At 46.8% G+C, this 23,191-nt stretch overlaps 1 protein-coding gene across 4 annotated transcripts in view; it reads right to left on the minus strand.

Annotated features, from left to right (window-relative positions):
- The window catches only part of ADCY8 (adenylate cyclase 8), a 159,254-nt gene that overhangs the window by 99,412 nt on the left and 36,651 nt on the right, over window positions 1-23,191 (minus strand). For all 4 annotated transcript variants that reach the window (XM_039845878.1, XM_039845879.1, XM_039845882.1 and 1 more), the window contains exons 3-5: window positions 14,801-14,931; window positions 8,537-8,648; window positions 1,401-1,528 (exon numbers count right to left, since the gene is read on the minus strand). In XM_039845878.1, coding sequence (XP_039701812.1) covers window positions 1,401-1,528; window positions 8,537-8,648; window positions 14,801-14,931 — 371 coding nt within the window. The remainder of the gene's footprint in view (window positions 1-1,400; window positions 1,529-8,536; window positions 8,649-14,800; window positions 14,932-23,191) is intronic.

The following is a 23,191-nucleotide window of genomic DNA, read 5'->3' on the forward strand; positions in this document are numbered from 1 at the left end:
CAACTAAAATTAAAAAAAAAATTAAATAGGAAATCTGTGGAAAGTTTTGCTACTTAAGCCTGATTTTTACGTGGTTAATAGATCACTGATTTTCAGAGCTGGCAGAGACTTCAGAGCTTTTTCTGGCCCATCCCCTCGTTTCATAGATAGCAAATCCCGGTGACCTCTCTGATGGACACCGTGGTCACCTAATGGCCACCTCGAGGTGACCTGCTCCTCACTGTTTCTGGGGCTTCGCATGATGCCTGACACATGCTAGAGCTCAGCAAATTATTTCCGGGCTGACCTGCTGATGGATTGACAGAATAAGGTTCCCATACCTAGTTAGTTGTAGAGCTCGGACAAGATGGCGTGTCCTCTGGGACCACCACTGCCCTTGAAACCAGTCCGAATGTTATCACAATGCATTTCCGTTTCCAGGGAGAACTCTCCAATGTCCATGTTTGCAGTGAAGCGGCATCTGCAGCCTTTCCTGTCTCCCGGAGGCTGAGCAAGGGGACCCTGTGCTGGAACTCGTGGCTCCACAGCCATTTCAGAACTCCGGGGGGAGCTCTGGCCACACCCAGCCTCTGTCTCAAAGCCATACACAGTCTAGTTCCTAAGTCCTCAGCCTCAATAACTCCTCCCCTCTTGATTAAGTCTCTATCTGTCAGCTACACGGCCCAAAGCCAAAAGCACTTGTCACACACCCACCAAACCTGGTGGTGGCCTTTACTGATCTCCTATTGGCCTTAGGATGAGGTGCAACCGCTTACTGGCTGAGAAGGTCCTGTGGGCCCTGGCTGCTCCCAGCCTGCCATCCACCTGTCACCTCCCTTTCCAGCCCAGGCTGCACCAGCTGCCACTGCAGCACATACCGATCTCTGCACACGCCCATCCTGTCCTGCATGTTCTCCACCCGCCTCCACGATCTGGCAACATCTGCTCGATCTACAGGGCAAGCTTCGCCATCTCTACTCTGGAAAGGCTTCTCCAGTACCCGGATTGAATTCGCCGTTCCTTCTCCCCTCCCCGCAAGCACCCTGAACTTGATTCGTCACAGAGCCAACAGCATCATATCGAAGGTGCCCGTGTGTTCGTCTCTCCCACTGCCCCATAACCGCCCCGGAGACAAGCACTACACTCATCTCTTTCCACGCTCCATCCTCACAAGCACATTGGTAATAGAAGTTTGTTGCTCGACTAACTGAATGTGAGGCATAACTAGAACAACACCAAGCCAGCAGGTTCATTGGTTCCTCTGGGAGAACTAACGGGCATGCGGTTTTTTTGTGAAGTAAAGTCAGAGGGCTTCACCTTTCAACACACACGTGATCTACCGAAAAGGGTAGATGGGGTGGTTTGTCTCCCGTCACGCACGTCCAAGGCCAGGTATCGCGGAAGAGGAGACCCCAAATTACCTGATGGTCTTGATCATGCCGAGGCCCATTTCCACACAGCAGTGGGCGTGGTCCTGGCGGGGCTCCGGAAGTCCGGAGACGCAGTAGTAGCAGTCCCCCAGGATTTTGATACGAAGACAGTGATGCTCCTGGAAGGAACAGGGGGAGAGGAAAGGTCCGAGTCGGCACAGAGGTCAGTGCTGCAGACAGGCTTGGCGAAGAGCGGAGTGGGCTCAGGTCTGCACCTTGGGGTCAGGCGCACCCACCTTAGACCTGAGCCTCTCTTATCTTCCTAGGAAATTAGGGGGGACCCCAAATAGGGCTTGGGATGGTTCACAGGTGGAGTGCAGTCATGGAAAAGCAACTGGATTTTGAGTTCCAAGGATACAGGGCCACGTGCCGGCTCTGCCACGTGCTAGTGTTCTGGTCTGAACGCGTTGTGTGGACAGGGCTGGCGAAGGGTGAACATTCATCCTGCATGCTCAGTGTCCCCCTGGGAATCTGGCCCCCCGCAGTGTCTTTCTTCTCAGGACATGCGTCTGAATGAACAGTTTTAAGCAGTCTTTAGCTGAGCAATAAGGACTCAGAAGTACGAATAGTCCTCCTATTTCAACTCTATTTTAAGTCCCTTCCCAGATAGGGTATTAAGGAGAGGAGCTGATTGTGTCCTGCACATCCTTGTATTCATTCATTAACTGATGTGTTTGTTCATTGAAAATAAACATCAGCTGGGCATCTACGAGAAGGCAAGCATTGTTCCTGACCCAAAGACGATTAATAAAACCCCTGTGGTGCACCGTAAACGGAGTTAACCCTCACAGTGACCTCATAGAGCAGGTACCAGTTACACCCTCACTGCACAGGTGGGAAATAGGACACGTTTGTTTGGGTTCACAATCTTGAGGACACAAGTCTTACAAGGTTTCAAAAAGCAATGAGCACCAAAGAAAAGGTGCACACTTTAGCATTAAGCAAGAAAAGGCTGAATGTTGCAGGTTTTAGAGAAAAAAAGATTTAAGGCAGTTGTAGCATAGGAGCTAAGAGCACTGGCCGGGGAGTCACACCGCACAGGGCGAAATCCCAGGCACCCTCTGTCTTTCCTGTGTGTCTTTGGTTAAATTACTTAGCCTCTGAGGCTCAGTTGCCTCATCCGTAAAAGGGGGACGAGGATAGGGCCTGTTTCACTGTGATTGTGAGGATTAACTAGGGCGATGCGTGTGAAGACAGCGCAAGGCCCAGCAGGTGGGGCGCTGGATACACCGCCCTTCTCTGGGATGATGACTCGGACTTCTGACCTAGCTTTTCACATCTCTATCTGTGATCACAGGCAGACGATTTCCCCTTTTGGTTTCCTCCGATAGATGGGTGGGACTGAGTGACCTCTGAGATGCCCTCTAGACCTGAAGCCCTAGGAGCCTAAGAGTCTATGGCTTCGTGGGTGAGGGGCCCTCCTCGGCGGAGCAGAGTCCAAGGGCAGGAAGAGGGAAGCTGCCCACCGAGGTGCCTTTGCATTGTCAAGCTGTCAAGGACTACGCCAGTTTACTAATCTCATCAGGAGTCAGGCCATTATGTTTGGGTAACAAATGAATGAAATCACTTTCCCAGTGAAAAACAGATATCAGACAAAGAAAAGAGCATCAGAACTGTGCTTCCTGCTCTGGAGCAGATCTCCAGGGTCTTGCCAACCTTCCCAAGGGGGCGCGGATGCAATCTTCAGAACTCTGACAGCATGCTTCCCCAGATTATTTTTAGGAGCTTGCAGTTCCTGTCTGTTGGCTGCTTCGATGCAGCTAACTTTGCAAGAGAGCTGCTGGAGAGATCTGGTCAATAAGGGCAGCTCAAAACCTTCAGCTGCTTCTGCTAAGACCTTGAGAGTGTTATGGCTGGAGGAACTAGGGATGCTAGGCCCACTGGTCCTGGCAGTTTTCAGATTTGTGGAGTCCATGGGGCAGTTATTAAAAAAAAAAAAAAATCAAGAGGGCCTGAGGGACGGCTATAGGGTTCAATTTTGTAATTTTCCAAGGATGTCTGAAAAATTCTTCAACAAATAAAAATAACAACCCAACTACCATCAATTATCTGTACCACTTGATGAAAGAAAAAGCATTTTTGACACCAAAAACGTAAAAAAGACATATTCCTAAAATAAAGGAAAGTTCTTTGCACTAAACAAAATTGATATTATAAAAACTCACTACATTTGAAACTTGAATAATGTGGGGATGAGGGATCCTGATCCCCACACAGTTGAAAATCCACACATACATATAACTTTTGACTACCTAAAAACTTAACTACGTACAATGGTCCTTTGGTAAGTGCAGGGGATTGTTCCAGAACCTCCTACGGAGACCAAAATCTGTGAATGCTCAAGCCCCTTATATGCAATTGTATAGAGCACACACACACAGTCAGCCCTCCACATCTGCATTCTCTCATATACATATATATACGAAAGGCCTATGTATCTTCTCATCTGTCAAGTTCTGTCAATTTACATACACATTTTTCTGATCGATTCCTGTGAGTTGTCAGATGACTTGACAGTAATAGCCAAACAAGTTCATTTTACCAGAAATTGCTTTGAAAAAAAATATATTGAATAAGACAAATAAAATAGAGTGGGGGTCTTCTTACAAATTTTACTGTGTTAGTCTGAATCTAATCCTTTTCCTACCACCTTGATGGCTTTGATATGATAAAAATATTGGAAAAATCCAGAGAATTTATAAAACCATATACGGAGATAAAATTTTAGAGAGATATGTACCAAATTATCGAAGATGGTTATGTCATTGGGGAGGGGTAGAATTACAGGGGTATATATGTTATGTATCTTTGATGTTTGAATTTTACATAATGAACAAGCATTGTTTTTGTAATCAGGAAAAAAATCAATAAAAAATGAAAAGAGAAGACTCTCAGAACAAAAACATTAGTGCCATTAATATACTTCAAAAAGGTGTATTGGAAAACATGACAATTTTTACAGTATTTTATCTAACTGTGATTGCAGGAATGACACATGAATATAGTGTCCTAGTAAAAACGAAACTGTAGCCCCTCCCCTTCAGACACAGGAGCCCTTGGAACCTGGTCTCCTGCCCCCTCCTTGGAGGCTGCTATGCAGTCACATGCACATTTATGTTTGTATATCTGACTATTTTTCAAGCTCTTTAGTCACCAAGTTATCGCACCATGTTAGAGATGAGACGCGTTTGTTTTCATGCAGCAACATGTCTCAAAATTCTATGTCAGTACAGAAATAGCACTCTCATCCTTTTTAATCTGTTGATTAGCTTCCCATTGTGTTCGATTTGTTCTTTATAACAATAATTTAGGTTCCTCCAGTTTTGTCAGTAATTTAAAAAAATGTTTAAGACATAACGAGGCCAATTGTATAACAATAAATAGGTTTCTTGTTTTACAATTTTAAAGTCTTCATAATATATATATTCTTCCTTCCTACTTTGGATGGGGAGGGACAGATAGATATTACTTCATTAAAAAAAAAAAATCAAAGACCAAAAATTAACTGAAATTGGCTAAAGGCATTATCGAAGGTCAAAACACTCCACTCTGAACAGCCCGAATCACAAGGGCACTGAGGAATTCAATCAGGCAGGGAGATCTTTAAGAGAAGGCTTTGAAGTTTTCCCTGCATTTTAATAATGCAGTGAGTGAACAAACAGGTTCAGTGTCTGGCATTTGCATGGGAGGTGGGTTCTCTCTGATGTGCAACACAGTGAAAATCTAAAGTAAAGAATCATGGCAAGGAGACAGAGACCACTACCAAAGCACAGAATTTGGGGGCTAAAAAATGCTAAAAGGGGCGAGTTCAACCTTCCTTTGATATAGAAGCATTGGCTGGGACTCTGTGAAGTGACTGCCTAGGATCGGGGAGGAGGGGAGGGGGGGCGGTGCCAAAAACATTTAAAGTAGGTTTTTTTCATTCCAAGGTGAGTGGAATCGTTTTCACTGTGAAGTTTCTCAAACTTTTCCACTGAAGTCCCCTAGGACACTAAATACTGATGCACCCGAGGCGGGGTTGAGGGAGGGGCAGACTGGGAAGTACCGAGCACTAACGGGTACTGACTACTTATCTTCAGCCAGGCTGTTAAGAGACACGTCACGTGTACTGTTTCATTTACCCCTCGTTACACTTCTGATAGGAAACTCAGACTCAGAGAAGGGATTTGCACAAGGAACATGCAGGTCCAGCCCATTCTTGAAGTCCCCTGACTATGACCCTTCAGGCTGTCCAGCACGGGAAAGAGCACATCTCTGATATCTCGTCTTCGACCCCCCATAATGCCTGCTGCATCGCTCAGTGGTCGAGAGCAAGCCCCTGTTCTCAGTTGGCCTGGATCACCTACTGGTAATTCTAGGCAGATTTACTTATTTTAGCCTCAGTCACTCGTTCTGTAAAATGGGAGCAATAAGAACCTGCCTTGTGGGTTTGTTGTGAGAACTAAATTAGGTGAGCCAGCAAGAACATTCGCCACAGCGCATAACACCCACCAGGCAGGTTACGATGTTTAATGTTCTTATCGAAATTAATAGTAACTTTATCCCATCATATATCTGTGCTTCATTTGATATTCGTGTTCTTGTCTTTAAAATCGTTCGGTAAGACTCAGGCCCCAGAAAGCAGACTACAGTATCCTGCAGCCGCTGGGGATCGATGAGCCATGTACCCGCCTCCTCCACCATGTGCATGGTGAAAAGCCAGGGCGAAAGGGCGAAGCCCACATTCCTTAAAAGGCCACACGCGCCCTCCAGAACTGGTTCCTGCTTTCCGCTCCGAGCGCATTTCTCACCGTGGTCTCCCGTGCCCTTTAAGCTCTAGCAAACTTGAGTTTCTTACAGTTCCCCATTTTCAAACGTCCCTGCCTTTGCACCATGGCTCGGCGCGAAGGCGCTTTCTTGTCTAATCTGCTGCGTGGGAAGCACCTGCTCGTCCTCAAGGCCCAGCCTGCATCTGACATCTTCTCTGGATGCTGCCAGGTCACCATGCTGCCCCCTACTCTGCCACCTCATCTTGCAGCCAACTGCTCTTTCCTTCGTCCATGAGGATCTCTGTGCTAGGATTGCTTGCCCCACACTGTCCTGCAAAATTATGGACTTGACCTTCTCCCTTACCAGACTCTGAGCTTCTTGAGGGCAGGGGCTGGTTTTGCCTTCCCAGGATCTTGCACGGTCCCTGGTACATGGTACGTAGTCAACGAATGTTGCTTGAACAACTTGGATTAAATTTTACTTAGCAACCCTTTCCCTGGCTCTGTGGGGCTTACTGTGACACTAAGAATTGACCTTAGTCACATCTGTCGGTTCTCGCTGGAGGGCCATTCTTGGTCATCTTAATGTCTTTGAGCAGAAATATTCCAAACCATAATATGAAGTAGATTACCTATGCACAACTGGCACCAACCGCCACTGAAGCAACAATAGAAAGAAATGGTGGACATTCTTCCCCACTTCCAAATTCCCAGCTCCTATATTAGGAGGAGACCTCTGCCTCCGCCCCCTCTTCTGATCATGTCAGTGTCCTGTTGAATGGCCGTGCGGTCGCTACAGGTGACTATGTGCGCTCTTGGGCAGGCCCTTGCCTGTCTGTCCAGCACATCATCATCTCTCCCTACCCTGCCCGTCTCCCTCCGGCAGAGCTAAATCTCTTCTAGTTTCTCCATACCTATGGGGTAGCATCTTCATTTTTATACTCACCTCTGCATAGAACAACCTGCCCTGCCTTCTTCACTTTGCTAATTGGTATGTAATGTACCTAGAAAATGCTTACCCTTTTGATAAATGTGAGAAGTCATGCTCACATACACAGCAGTACATCGCCCCCCAAATCACTCAACCCCATGCTCTGTGCAATCAATTCACTCCCTCCACTGCCAGCTCCTGGCAAACGCTTATCTCTTTTCTATTCCTATAATTTTGCCTTTTCTAGAATGTCTTATAGATGGACTCATAAAGTATTTAGCCTTTTGCATCTGGCTTTTTTACTTGGCACACTGTATCTGAGATATGATTCCGTTGTTGCATGCATCAGTGGTTTATTCTTTTTTACTGCTGAATAGTATTCCATTAATTTGTTTTTCTCATTTTTCAGGCTCAGCCTAAGAGCCGCTTTCTCCCGGAAGTCTGCTCTGACCCAAGGGCTATGCGTCGTCTCTGTGTTCCCATAGCGCCCTAGGCTTATCTTAGCACACAGCACGCTGTGCATTGGTCACGTGTTTATGTGTCCCTGACTAGACTTGACTCTAGGAAGGGAAAAATGAAGTGTGCTTCGGTCATTCCCACACTCCCAGCCCACGGCACCAGGCCCTACCTCCAGAGGTGCTCAGATGCAAGTATGACTGGATCTCTTCTGTTGTGAGGCAGGCTTCTAGCGGGACATTTTGATACTCTAAAAAAGAACTCCCACTTGATGGGTCCTCGTGAACTCTCACAGCAGCCTGTGAACTTGGCACCGATATACACGCTTTACAAAGAAGGGAATTAAGGCATGCCTATTTGAACCCAAAGCCCACCCTAAACTGCAGGGTGACTGTGATATTCCTCTGTAACTTGAGTGGCTTTAGGAATAGGAATCTGTGTTTTAATAGCAAATGTTCATCTCTTTTAACTTGTCCTCTGTTTTAGCTCTGATCAGGCCAGTTGAAAATAAAGATGGTGTCTCACTGGCTAAAAACAAAACTCTTAAGTTAGGATAGACAAAATGGTGGTCCAGCAGATGACTGGTTCTTGAGAACGGGCTAATTCATCCCAGATGGCTGAGGTTGGCTGGGAAACCGCAGGCAGCCATCAATGCGTGAGCAAACGCGGAGGCTGCAGCTGGATGGCACCTGGCCACGTGCAGGGGGAAATAAGGGTGCCAGAGTGGAAAGCGAATAAAAGGGATGTTGGTTTAATTGTCACTCAACCAGCTGGCCCTCAACTGGGAAAATTAATCCGACAAACCTCCCATCTGAGACCTGTAAATAACTAACATTGATCTCCAAAGTGTGTGAGGATCAGGGGTCCCCACCCGGAAACAGGATGAGAAGGGTAATGGCATCGGTGATGAAGGCTGAGTCCTTCTCTTCCCTAATTCCACATGCAGGCCCTCACTTCCGCGAAAGACTACGAGGGAATTAAATTCAACTCACGTGGGCCAGTCGATCAAATCTGGCAAAGAGCTCGTTGAGCATCCTGACCAGCTCCTGAGCGGACAAGGTCGTGGAGAGGTTGGTAAATCCTTTAACATCTGCAAAAAGAATACTAAACAACAGGGAAGGGATGCAATGGGGAGAAGGAGTGTTAATATTTTAATCCATCCTGGGAGACACATCAACACCATGCAAAGAAACCAACCGTGGTCTGAGATTTTAGCTCTCACTGCCATGGGAGTAGGGGGGGAGTAGTGTCAGCATTTAACAAACATCTCAGCAGGGAGCATCCGCCCAGGAGGTCAGGAAGGAGGGCAGCGAACAGCCCTTTTTCCTGTGCTAAGCCGAGCAGTGTGGGCATTGCAAATGCATTCCAAAAGGAACAGGACGATTCATTGTGGAAAGCAAAATGAAGCTTTATAAATTATTTCTATATTTTCACAATGAACAGCAACTCAGATGCCATGAACACAGAATGAAATTGACATGGAGGGCGGGAAAAGAAGACAAAACGTCATTATCGCCAGCCCGTTGTCATGCACTCTACCCCAAATGGCAGGCAAGTAGTGTTAGACATTTTTCAAAAATGATGGGAATAGGTAGCAAAGCTGGCAGACCTCAGGTAGAATAATTATCTAAAACTCTGACATTTACTAAGGATGTCAGTGAGGTGAGGTCTCATCCCATGTATATGGTTTGGCATAAGGGAAGAGGAAAGTACGGGAAGGGCAGTCCTTGAAAGCCTTCTGAAAGCGAGGCACTCTATAAGCACCGTCTTTGGTGACCCATCCAGGCGCATAGTGGGGGAGGCATTGTTCTCTTCATTGTGAAGATGAGCAAACTCAAGCTCAGAGAGGGCAGGAGACTTGCCCAGCATTCCACTGGGAGCGCATGGCAGAGTTGTGAGATTGTCCATTACAATGCAATGGTTGAGAGAGATGGATTATTTGTTGACTGCCGCTAAAAGCATCCCCAACTGTGGACAAAAGCCAGAAACAGTAGCAGCAGCGCCACTGCAGAGTAGTTCCTGTGACTTGATACTGATCTAAGAGTTCTATCTGTAGTAACTCATTTATTCCTCACAACAGTCTATGAAGTAGGGCCATTATGATCACTCCCATTTTACAGAAAAGGAAATTGAGGCCTGAGTACTTGCCCATAGACATGAAAAGCTAGGATTTGGACCAGGCAGCCTGGCTCTAGAATCTATACTCTTTATCACTTCAGTACCTACAGGTGGGAAGTAGAAGAGCCCACTGATCATCTAGTCCCACCCACTCAATTTGTAGATTCTTCTCTCTAAAACTATTAATATCCATTTATCTGTGGCAAAAACGTTTCATTCATTTATTCGCTCATTCGACAGCCCATTAACTGAATGACTGTGATGTGCCAGGCGCTGGAGATACAGTGGCGAGCAGAAAGCACCACCTCAGCCCTTATGGAGAATGCAGCCTGCTGAAAGAAGAAATGGATTCTCTGAGAACACGGGTCATAAGTTTCACACGTGCACGGTGTTCCGATACCATCGAATTCCTTGTGGTCTCCTGGAAGCACCACGCCTGATGCACCTGTGTCTGTACGATGTCCCCCCCGGCTCCGTGGCATAGCTTTCTTTCCTGTTGCTACCTATTGAAATCCTGCTTGTCCTTCAAGATCCCATTATATGTTAAGACTCTACTCTTACGGAGACTTCCCCAGGTACAGCCAGTCACCCCTGCTCTAGCCTTGTGCCCAGCTTATGCTCCCTTCTGTCACGGCACATACTGCTCAAGAAACGACCATGTGAAGCTAAGAGTGCTCCATCGATTAGCTAGAGGACAGGCAACAAGTCACCTCTGTGTCCCAACTTCCCAGCTCACGACGAGCCTCGTGCCATGTTTGCTGAGTCAAGTCACCAGAAATCTGCAGAAGTGAGTGTGGTCATGGCTACCACCAGCATCTCCTAGGAGCTGGTTAGAAATGCAGCATCTCAGACTCTCTGGGTCAGAACCTGACTTAACGAGAGCCCTGGGTGATCCTGGTACACAATCAGGATGAAGAAGCACTGGCTTACGTCATCTTTGTGCAGTGAGAATCTGCTGAATAAAAGACCAGACAGAGAAGCCAGGGCCCCGTTTCTCATGGTGCTGCTCACTCTGCCACCCCAGGTGCTGGGCTCAAGGTCGGGCCTTTTGATTCTAGCTATAAATTTGTCACCTCCCAAGATATTCATCTTCAAATTTTTTCATCTTGGCATACATGCATTTTGGAATACACTGAAGAGACTATACTAATTTCCAACTCTAATTTGGTTATATAAGTTGTTTATTTGGCTAAAAATAAGTGGTATTACCCGTCATTCTGCAAATAGAGTTCTCAAGGAGGCTTTGGCAAAAACCCTCTAGAATTACGAGGAACCTGGGCCCTGTGTAGACCCTCCTTTGAAGCTAACTGTGTGTTCTTGTGAAAATTATTAACCTCTCTGGGCTCCCATTTTCTTGATAATAAAGCAAAGATCATTAAAACTACTCTGCAGGGTCACTGTAAGAAGATAACATAAATCACACCATGGTCCTCCATAAGGAGAAGGCATATAACTAACCCCTTGTGCAAAGTTTTGGGAATCAGAGTGTTTAATAGACGCCACACAGACAGATCTCTAAGGCCAGCAAGTTCTCTGGGCTCCTTTAACTGCATTTTGCTTGTACGTGAAACTCTTGTCTGCAGGGTGAATGTGGGGACTGCACATGTCGGCAGGGCTGGCTGAGAATCAACAGTGGGTGGACTGAGCAATGCTGGCGAAGGTGCAAATTCACACGGCACGGGCTGGGGCAAGGAAGAGGAAGGGCTCTCTGGTGGAGGAACTGTTGGAGCCATGCCTCCCGTCACTGGCAAAGGCCTCCAAGCCGAGGATCCTGTGCCCCTCGTGTACCTACCTGGGCTGCGTGATCAGCTCTCATAAACTTGGGAATCTGAGCAGAAGTGATCCACGTTACTTCTGGGCTCAGGTGGTAAAGAAGTGGGTGGGCCTTCGCTGCCCTCTCCCTTCCAAGGGCTGAATGCCAAGAGCTCGACTACAGCTATACAGTGCAGGAGCCTCGGTCCCTGGGTCACCCCCACCACCCATCAGGGCCGTTAGCAGTGGACAGCTGTGTTAACAGCATCTATTAAGTATAAGTCATTGAATTGGGAGGTTGTTTGTTCGAGCAGACAGCATTATCCTGACTAATTACCCTAACTGATACAAGAGTATCTTAAATAGATGGGGGAAAATAGGAAAGAGAAATAGATTTGGGCAGAAGGAACCGGAAACCCAGAAGGCTTCCAGTAAGAAGCCGAGTAGTCGGGGATCGATCTGGTGACACCTCACGCTTGTGCAGCTGAAATCAGCCTGAGTCCAAATGTTTTGACCATTTCAAACAGCTCGATTTTTGGATTAGGGAACTGAAACCCAGAAAGACGAAAGGGTGCAGCAACATCTCTAGGGGCTGCGGCTCACGGGACGCGTTCTGGGATGAGAACCCTGATCCGCCAGCTCCCCGGCCACTGGGCGCCCTGAGGCCCCCAATATACCACACACCGACAGGAGGCAGTGAGCTGTACGAAACATCACTAAGAGTTAGATATTTGTAGCAGACTGCTTTTGGGAAAGGTCACAAAACGACATGACAGAAAAACAACAGAGAAGAAAGAATGAGCCAGATAGGTTGCGGTGAGGACACCGATGGGGTTGGAGGTGACCTCGGAGATGCCCCCTGCTCCTCAGGAGGTGTGCCCTGGGGGCTGAGGGGGAGCAGCTTTGTTCTCAGCCACGGGACAAGGACTGCCCCCCGGCTTTTTCCATCTCTGGCCTTATTTTAGCACCCGGCAGCCTTGCAGTGGGCTGGAGAGGCCTCTCTGCCCCGTATGGAGTTCGTCTTCCAAACCCCCGTGGGAGCTGCTTCTGGGAGTGCTGGGGAGAGGCCCAGGGTGCAGGGTGTCTCCGTAGACTTTTCTCCCGTTAGAAACAGCTCCTTTGCCGGGAGCTGAGGCCGCCGAGAAGCGTGGGGCGGCAGACTAGATTTTCATTTAGTGCGCTGCGAACTTCCTGGCAAGGGTCCTGGAGCATCAGAACTCAATTTCATGGCTTAAAATAAGTGGGCAGGGTGGAGGGGGCCAGGAAGAATTTAGTTTTCCTGGACTCAGGGAAGCACCGAAAACTGATTAGTGCAGAAAGAAAGTTTCTAGAACTTAAGGGTCCCAAGTACGAAGGTGGGGGCGTGCATGCTTGTGTGATTTCTCCATTTTTTTTCTCTGCGGTGACAGGCACTTTCATAATGTCACACATATTTTTCCTATTTTTATATTGATATATCTATCGCTGTCTGCTTTCAGTTGCACTGATTCCCCTGCCCAGTATGCCTTTCCTTCTTCCCTCGGCTGTGACTCGATTTCAAATAAGACAAATAAGAGTCATCTCCTCTAGGAAGGTCTCTACCCACCTCCACCCCCAAGCTCTCACCGTCTGCCCCCGGTCTTCCTTCGTTGATGATCTCTTAGCACCCTCTGCTTACTTTACTAATAAGCCCCACACTATATTGTAATTTTAGGTACTGTCCGGAACCTGTGGTTCTAGAATTGTTATTGATGAGATCCCATTATCTGTGGGCCCAATGACCAGGTTTGGGGCGCATCTTTCACCACCGTTGTTGTCTGACAAAGGGCCTTGGCCGATTCAGGCGTCTAACCCGGTGGAGCTCAGCTCTTGGACGAGACCCAGACGACAGCCTATCCTGATCCGCCTGCTAAAGGGTTGTGTTGGAATCACGCTCTCTGCTGGCCTCGCTCCCAAATGAGTGTGCCTGCCTGCCGGGCCTGGAGTCGCCAGAGATGCTGGTAAGTGGGGAGAGTTGTTCTTTCCTCCTCAACTACCAAAGTTGGGAGAAAGCCACTAAGAAGGTACACGGACCTTTTTAGACCTAGTCAGTGTGTGGACTTCTCCCCCTCTCCCCTCATCTGGGAGATTTCTGCCCTATGATATTTGGGGGTGGGAGATACGGTTCTACTGTATAAGCTGAAAATGTCAGATATTTGCTTTCCGGTCACTTCTTGCAAACGATTGGGCTCAGCCAGTGGGCCACGTCTGCCCCAGGCTCTAAGTTGAGATGCGGAAGCAGGGGAGGAGAGAGTGCGGGCAGGGCAAAGGCAGCCACATCCAGATCCTGGGGGCTGCAGGAGGCACTGTGGCGGTGACAGCTGGGATGGGGACAGGGTTGGCGGCACAAGCAATGGGTTCTTCAGCAACAGTGGAAGCAGGGTCCTCACGGGTCTCGTGCTCTGCTGTGATTTTGCTTATGCTTCTAGCTTCATTCTGGCCCATTTCCTGAGCCTTCCTCTTTGTCCTTCACCAATCACTCTAAGAGACACCATGTGGCCTCTGAGTACATTTCTTTCAAATCAGCCAACATTGGGTTCTTTTTTCTTGCCACTAGAAAACACGACTGAAATAATATGCCTTGTGCTCTACTATATGCTTACTCTGTCCTATATATCTTCACTCACTGTGAGGTAGCTATTAAAATGACCATTTTACAAAAAAAAAAAAAAAAAAAAGATCCTGAAATTCAGGTAGGTAAGTTTCCCAAGGTCACACACAAGGAATAGGTAGAATGGGGGTTCTAAAGCTGGTCTGCCTCACTACTGATTTTCAGTACATACTACATTGTCTAGTGCAGTGCTGGGCCCAGAGAGAACACTGATGACTGGATGAACAGATGGAAGAATAAAATGAATGGACGGATGGGTGGGTTGGTGGATGGGTGGATGGATGGATGGACGGATGGAGAGGAATGGGTGAGTGAATGAATGGATCGAGATGGGTGGGTGGGTGGGCAGATGGATGGGCACATAAATGAGATGGATGGATGGCTGAGTGAATGAGTGGATGGAGAGATGAGGAATATAAGGCAGAGAGACCTATGCGATCATCCCTGAGGCCTCCAGATCACATTCTGGGATGATTTTTCCAGTCACAGTGTAAAAAGCTTTTGACCTTCCCACTTAAAATGTAAAAGCAGGCGAGTCCACTGTAAAGGAACCAAGCAGTAAGTCAACTAGCGAACATAATTGCATTGCTCTGACATTCTTCTCGAGCCTCAGGGTAGACATGCAGAACTCTGATGAATAATCATTAGTTAATAATCAACCACACGAAGAGCAGCACTGATGTTCAGGCGAACGGGGGCCGCGGCCAGGCTCACACGGATCACACGGAGACCGGGGCGGGGGTGTCGCGTGCCTCACCTGACGTTCTCATAGCGATGGATGTAGATCCGATGGAACTGGTGCTGTGGGTGCTCGTCCTCCACGTTGGTCATGTCGTTGATCATTTCCAGGACGACAAACCGGGGGAGCACAGACAGCACGAGCCGCTCCTGGGAAAAAGCAACGGAGAGGGGCAGGTTTGTTAGGGGGACCAGATCGATGGGCGGACAGCGTGGAAGCCATGGGACTCTTGGCTGGATTCCCTGAGGAACTGCTAATTTCATACCGTTTTATGAAATGACGAATCTCTATCTGCTGCTTGTTAGTTGCCAGGCACTGTGCCGGCGTTGAGTGTACAGTGCTGAACCACATGGACGGGGGGGTCCTACCGTTATGGGGCTTACATTCTAATAGGGGGTATAGACATTAAATGTCACACGGTTACACAATGTGACAAGTGCCATGCAAGAACAGATCATGATCAGAGAGTACAATGGTTGATGACATGATTCAAATCAAGGTCAGGAGCGACCTTTCTAAGGGACTGATGACATTTAAACTGAGACCTGAAAGTCTGAAATGGGCCAGCCCAGTACAGTGCAAGGAACTAGCAAGTACAAATGTCCCGAGGCAAAGACGCGCAATGGTGTGGCCAGGAGGTGGTGACAGAGAGCACGGGGACAAGCAATGTGGTTGGAGGTAGCGATGGATCTCGTAGGCCTGAGTAAGATGTTAGCGTTTAATTGCAACGACACCTGGAAGCCATTAAGTGGTACTACACTACACAGAGGAGTGACCTAAACTGACTTTGATTTTAAAAGACCATCCTGGCTGTGGTTTGGAGAATGAATTGCGGGGAAGGGGCCAAGGGTAGAGGCAGAGAGACCAGTTGGGGTTGGGGAAGCTCCTGCAGTGGCTGATGTGGGGTAAGATCTTTGGGACCGTCAACCAACTGAGATGGCAGGAGAGAAAGAGAGCATGGCTATGGCGATGGCTGCGTCTCGCGTTTGGTTGATGGAGAGAGTGCGCTATGTTTATTGAAAGAGGGAACATACAAGAGAAACCAGGTCTACGAGGCACTAGCTCTTTATCGAGAGAGGAGGAAGTGAGATGCGCGTAGCCTGAAAGTAGGGACCTAACACTTGGCAGGATAATATTCTTCCATTGTGATTGACACGGTAGATAAAAAAAAAAAAGCAAACAAAATAGCGGGTCGACTGGCAACATGAATTACATCCTAAAAAGGCCAAGTGTTGTGGAAACCGGGCAAAAATCTGGCTCCTTGGCTATTTAATTTGCTCTAGTATGGAATGGAGCTTAAAACAGATGCATTCTAATTACCATAGTTTCTCACATATTCATAACTGTTTATGGATCTTAAGTATTATCACCACCCATTCTTTCATTTGTTCTTCCCAAAACCCCCCAAATAAGCAGGCACAGATAACTATTTTCATTGAATGGACAGACCGAGTCTAGGAGAGATTAAATGACTTGCATGTCCTGAATGGTTACCAAGTTGCTGTGCCAGGATGCGATTCTTTATCGTGTTATGTCTCAGTGGGATTCTTGGTGAGATGGGAAAAGCCATGGGTTTTGAGTCTGATGTGACTCTGGATCCCGCCTTTATTACTTAACAGCAAGGTAGCTTTAGGTGAGCTACCTCATCTCTGTGCCTTATGTCCCTCATTTGGCAAAGAGCTGTGATATCAGCTACTCCAAAGGGCTGCTGTAAGAATTCAATGAAATAAAATATGTAAGGGGCCTGGTGTTAACTTCCTGCCTCCTCTCTGCTCTACTAAACCGTGTTCTCTTACAAAGGGCTTTGTTAATGAAGTGCCCACTGCGCCTCATATGATGAGGCTCTTTCCTCTCTTGAAAGCTGTCTCATTGTGAGACTGATGCTTCTTGCAAACACCCCAGCATCATGTCCATTTCATGTCCATTTGTGCTGTCCGTCAGCTTTCCAGGTACCTGTGGCCCTGCTCACACAATCACTGCTGAATGGGAGTGGGTGCCTATCATGGCTTTGTGGGGCACTCGGTGTCTGAAAATAGTAGGTGCTAACTAAATGTTTCCTAAGCAAACACATGGACATATCAAAGGAACAGACTGTGTCCAGCTCATGAGTGTATATCCTACGGTGGCCAACAGAGTCCCTGGGATGGGATAATTATTCGTTAAATACATTCTTGAAGTGGCAATGCACTTTCCATCCTCAAGTATTACATCGATGCTTTTAAATAAAATTTTAAATAAAATTCTTTTTACAAAATAAAATTGTAATACCAAAATTCTTCAGCACTCGGGCATGCCAGTCCCCCAGCCAGTCCTGCTACTGGCAACTGCCCCGATTTCTCTCTTTGCAGAGCATTTTCTACGAGACATAGGAGTTTGCCTGGAGTCTGCTTATAAAAGCCCATTTCAGCACTTTTGTTTCCCTCAGATTTGTTGACTCCTTGAGAAACATCATTCAAATCCCCTGAAAACACAATCTAAAAGCAAATGGGAATGTTTGTTCCTTAATGCAATTCTCCCACTCCTGCTGAGGCACAAGAAATGACTTTCCAGCTCAGGGGGTCAGAGGTGTAAGAATCTCTCCAGGAGCCAGACTGTGGCCCTGGTGGCCTCTGTGCTCCCATTGGGCACATCTTTTCTCCTGGGCTTTTTCCATTTGCATGAAAAGGGAGCCCGGGTTGATTCAAAGTGGCTCCTGTCTGGTTTTCCTCTCGTCTCATATAACACACTCTATTCATGGCATCAAAATGGCTTCATGGGCATCAATTGCTACAGTACATCTGAGAGGAAGTCAAGGTGAAAACACTGAGGGGTGAGAGATCTTTATTTTATGCAAACGCTTTTGAGGAAAAGAGAGAGGGGGTCCACTCTGGGCTTCTGAATGGCTTTGGGAAGAACTGGCCAGTCTCCAGCTCCTGCAGACTGAGAGGCCTCTGATTAACCTCTCTCTGCAGTGAAGGTCCAGGCACCGGTGCGTGACTTGTTCTGGGGTTATCGACAATAGCCTGTTTTCATTGATCATTCACTATGTAGCATGCCATGCGCTTCGCATATGGTATCTGATCGAAACGTCGCGTTAATCACAGGAGGTGGTAAGTTGCGATTTTCATCCCGTTTTACGTCTGAGGATGCTGAGATTCGAAGAGGGTCGGTGGAATGGGGCAGCCTACGTCGTGCGTGTGGGGAGTGCACTGGGGAGACCAGCGGCCGTTTTGAGGAGATGCTTGCTCAGTTCCACATGTCTGCATAAAAACCCTGTTTGTTTGGGTCAAACAGCCAGTCCTGTCTAAGGTTCATGGTCAGTGGTACAGGGTGACAATCAAGAGCATGACCATTACTGAGGTGACAGTTACGAGGAGGGCGTGCTATGTGCAGAGAGAAGGAAGTCCCAGAAAAGTGGGGGACTTGGCAGGAAACGAACGTGGACAATACAGTAGCGAATGCATGCGTGTGGGAGGACCGTGTGCGTAAAAGGGAAACCTACACATGGTCCCTTCCCCAGGGGTTTGGCGCCAAGGGGAGGGACACAGAGCAGGAAACCTGAAGAGATGGGAAGTGGGGGAAGGGCAGTATCATATGGCTGGTGGTCCCGTGCGTTTCCTCCTTCCTTCGTTTGCTCAGTCATTGCCAAATGCCTACTGTGTGCCAGGAGCCTCCTGTGCACAAGGCCAGCCAAGGCCCCGGCTCCTTCACAGATGACGGCTCGGATCCTGCCACTTAGCTATGTGACCTTAGGCAAGGAACCCAGCCTCTCTGAGCCTCCTTTTCGTCACCTGTAAAATGATAACGATGGCCCCCTTATGACATCACTGTCAGGACCCAGTGAGGTATGTCTTTTCAACACACATAGCAGCAGTGGCATACCACATGTACGTGGCGAGTGGTCTGTACCAGCTGCTGGCAATAAGGGGTCCCTTGTCTGTAGAGGATTTAAAACGATAATAAAAGGACCAAAAAGACTAAAAGTTGTTCTGCCTTTTATAATCACCTTTCACTGGCAGTTTTGAACAATGTCAGTGATGAAATACTCCTCTCTACTCCCTAAGAGATGACTTAGCAGAGATCCTGGCCTATAGCACACCCCCTTCCCACGCTATTAGCTCTCTGAATGTGGAATGGTCCATGATAATGGTCGTGCACGCCTGTGTCATCATCTTACCCTAAGGAAGGCTTAGCTCACTCGTGGCACCTTTAGTTGAGGTCTGACATATGAACAACGTTAGCATTAAGAAATAAAAAAGGAAGGCTCTTTTCCCCGCTTTTGGTAATAAAATGATAAACCAAGGGCAAGATGACACTTGGGCAAGATGTTAAGCTCTACCGAAAGGAATTTAGTCAAATGCGAGGAATAAAGAACATTTTCGCTGAGCCCAGAAGACATGAGGCATCAAATCTGCTAAGCGGCCTCTCTCGAAAATTCTTTTTTAAACACTTCTATGGCTTGAGGATTTCAGAGTCTTTTTAGAGAGTGCTCCGAGGTTCTTGCATATAAGTTTTCCTACTTTTCTAAGACACAGAAAATACTACTGAGCTTTGTGCCATTTTCAATGGAAAGCGTATAAGTCGGACATCACCATCGGGGGAGATGAATTTGAGGTTTTATTTGTCATGTGCTCACTAATTTGTCTGGTTGTGGGAAAGTTACTTTATATCTCCAAATCTGAGTTTTCTTAGGTATAAAAGGCAGACCTCGAACCAACCCTGTCCTGCACTCCTGCAAGATTTAGAACGTGAAGGTTAGGCTGAGGCTATTTTCCCAGCAACTTTTGCTTTTTTTTTTTTTTGCTGGCAATCACAGGTATAGAGATATCAGTTTTCAAAATAACAGCCTTCTGGTGTCCAATCACAAGATTTGTGGCTGTTCGGAGAGTGGCCATTGTGTGTTTGGCTGGCAGGCCTGGGAGGTGGCATAGCTCTGGCCCTAACAGCTGTGGCAGTGGTGCTTTCCTGGTTTCTGCCCTTCACAGAGAATGAGAAGCTGGTCCACCAGGTCTGCAGAAGGGGCATCGATGTCCTAAGAGAAGATTTAACCCACCTCCAAGGCCAATGGACAAGAGGAGTCCTCGTTTCATGGCGGCAGGGGTGAGGGGAGCAGGAAGGCGTTTTACGGTTTCATCAACACTCAAAAATCCTTTCTGAAAGTCATCAGGCCCACAGCGATGTGTGCCCTGGAAGTCCTCCTGACTACATATCTGCAAATGTCACCCTCACACATCTTTCTCCCCTTCTACCGCCCACCGAAAGAGCATGCACACTTCGTTCTATTTGACTATTCAATTCAATTTCCTTCAGTAAACAGTAATCATGCTGAACCATGCCAGGCTCTCAGGGTGTTCCTGGTGCTAAATAAGACTCCAGCCCTGACGAACACCCGGCCTGTGGAGGATGCCAACGCAGGAGCATCCCTATAGCTTAATTCAATAAGCTCTGTTACAGAAACAAGACCCTGACACTTTGGGGATACTAGTAGTGACATGGGGGGGGCCTAGTGGAGAAGTGGGGCCTGATGGTGCCTGTCCCTCAGTCATACCACAGCATTTATTTCAAATAAGTCTCACAATGATTCAATGAGGTGGGTTGGCTTATTCCAACTTAACAGATAAGAAGACTGAGGAACATGTAGTTACATTCCTTGTCCAGATTCACACAGCTAGTAATAATGTGCAGAGGTGGCGTCAAAACCATGTCTGTCTGACTCTACTTCAGACAAAGCAATTAAATGGAAACACAGTAGGCATTTTCTCAGAAATAAATGTTTCAATGAAATTCTACCCCTGAGAAAAATTAGTAGTCACACGTGGACTTGGCTTTAGACAATTCTCAGCTGCATTTGCTTCAATTCTGATAAACTTCTTTCATACCACAGTAACTTCAAAATCTGTTAGAATAATATCCTGTCATGGGTGAAGAGGGATAGGACCTAGGTTATAAGAGCTACCAAGTGTTACTCTGATATTCTAAAAACCCACACATCTTTGGACAACTACAAATCTTGGTTGGAGGAAAGACCACCACATTGTGAGGCTTTTTTTTTTTCTCCCCAAGAAAAATATTTGGACAGACATGGTAGAACAAGTAAATTTGTGAACTGGCATCCATGTCTGAAAACAGGTAACCACTTGGGTTTTCACAAGGTGAAGGCATCAGTCCAAAAGGTGTGGAGAGGGAGAGAACATTCTGTCTGTTCCGAGGGGGCAGGGACAGTGGCCCGATGCAGGTTCTGTGGTCCTGGGACTTAAATAACTGGAGGGATCCTCGTTGAGAAAACCATCACGAAGCATAACTGCAAACTAGCTAGGGCCTTGGAGGACTTGGAAGAGAGGGCCCTGAAGCTTACATTCTATCAGCTTCAGCGTAAGTCTGCTTTTGAGCAGGCGAACTGTCTTTCTCACTATAAATCATGGATGGTGCCAGCACCTTGGAGCACTGCCTGACCTGTGGCTGCCTGTGGACAGACAACACAAATCATTTCCTATTTTAAATATTAATATGCAGCTGTTTCCATAGGTACCTGATTATAATTATGCCACAATACATGTTTCAGAATGCTATCTAGTATCTTTTTTAAAAATTAACTTATAATGTTTTTACATCCATCCACTGAAACTTTAAAAACATTAAATTTATGTTTTATCTTGATATGAAACAGAACTTTTCACATTTATTCAAGAATATCATATTTTTATAGCAATGAGAGTAGGTCTAACTTGAAAGATTGATTAAAATTCAGATGATTCCCTTGCTTGCGGCATTATCAGATCATTTAAAAATAATAAAAATGATAATAACTTATATCTGCAGTATGTGTACAGTTAAAAAAGTACCTTAATGTGTACTAGCCCATTGAATGGTCAAAAGAATCCTGGAAGGTAGGAATTAGTAAAATGATTTTACAACCTGAGACTCGAAGCAATTTGCTCAAATTGCCAGCAAATGCAGGACACCAAGCCACATACCCTGCTTCTGCTGTGTCTCAAATAGCATGCCTGCCTAGGCTAGGCCAAAGCTCTTAAGAAAGAAACTGGGTAAGAGGCTGGAGGACATGACAGAGGTGGTGTGGCTGCTGGCTCCTTAGCTGCTCACCTCCACAAATCGCTTGCAGAATTCACACAGGTCGGGCGCCGGCCCCCGTGGCCTCTGCATCCCCCTCCTCCCAGCCTATAAAAACAATAGCTGGTGAGATGATCACTTTTCACTCCAGTGTTTAATTATGTCAGTTTTCTGCTTGTGAGAAGAAGAAGCATCAAACATTCCTCATTTACATTTGAAAAGCAGAAAATACCATAATCGGTAGGGCTTACCTGAAAAATACACGCAATATTCATTCATTCATTTGTTCTCTTTTAGTATTTCGATCGACAAATGCCTCTGCTACCCCTGAGGGGTACCCTCTGCTACCCCTCACCCCTGCTCCCCTTACAACATAAAGTGTAAATCAGTTGTCTTTGATTTGCCCATCTTTTCACACTCCAAACGGCTCAATTTTTTTCTCTCTCTTTGTACTTAAAATCAACTCAGTCTCTGGTCTGAGAATTTTGTTCTCTGTGGAATATATTAGTTTATGATTAAATCAAATGCTTAAGAAAGAGCAGACAACTAAGAAAGACAATTCTACTACCGACGACAGACCTTCCTGGGTCCTTACTACGTGTCAAGCTCTGTATATGAATCATCTCATTTTGTTCTCACAACTCATGAGGTAGATGTGTCCGTTATTGATAATCGCAGATGTGGAAACTGAGGTGCAGAGAGGTTAGGTAGTTGTCCCAAAGGCACACAGTGAGTGGCAGTGCCTGGAGGTGAACCCAGCCATCTGGATCCATAAATCAGTGAGTTCTGAGCTCTAGGCTCTGTGCTATGGAGGCTGACTTAGGATTCGTCCTTTTTTGGGGGTACAGAGGATCACCTGGGGCTCAGTCTCATGCCACAGTCTTTTCCAGTCTTTGTATAATCGATTGTGGGTCATCATCACTGCCCATTTCTACATCCGACAAACTGTTAACTGGCAAACACACATGTACTAAGGTATGAGCGAGTGGCAGGCACTGCTCTCTGCCCTGGGCAGAGCAAGGGATGAGCTTCACTTTGCCTTTGCCGTGCATGCAGTCTCGCTGGCAGAGAGACTGAGAATGACTGTGATTAAATATTAATGATATTACAATAGAAGTCAGCCCAGGGCACCACCTGTCTCTTGCATGTTCCGAAGAGACACCAGGACAATAGATGTGAAAAATAAAATGCTCTGAGCTGTTGGAGAGTCAGGAGGTGTAAAGATAAAATATTTACATCTTGGTGATTAACCAAATGCAAACTCTTTTGGACAATGGGAATGAAGAAGGAGGAATGGATGGCATAGGGAGTCCAACAGGAAAACCTAGCATCCAACTGACTAAGCAGAGAAGGAAAATTCTT

Source organism: Pteropus medius, unplaced genomic scaffold, assembly GCF_902729225.1.
Source record: "Pteropus medius unplaced genomic scaffold, Ma_sr-lr_union100, whole genome shotgun sequence".
In the NCBI taxonomy this organism is placed as follows: domain Eukaryota; kingdom Metazoa; phylum Chordata; class Mammalia; order Chiroptera; family Pteropodidae; genus Pteropus; species Pteropus medius.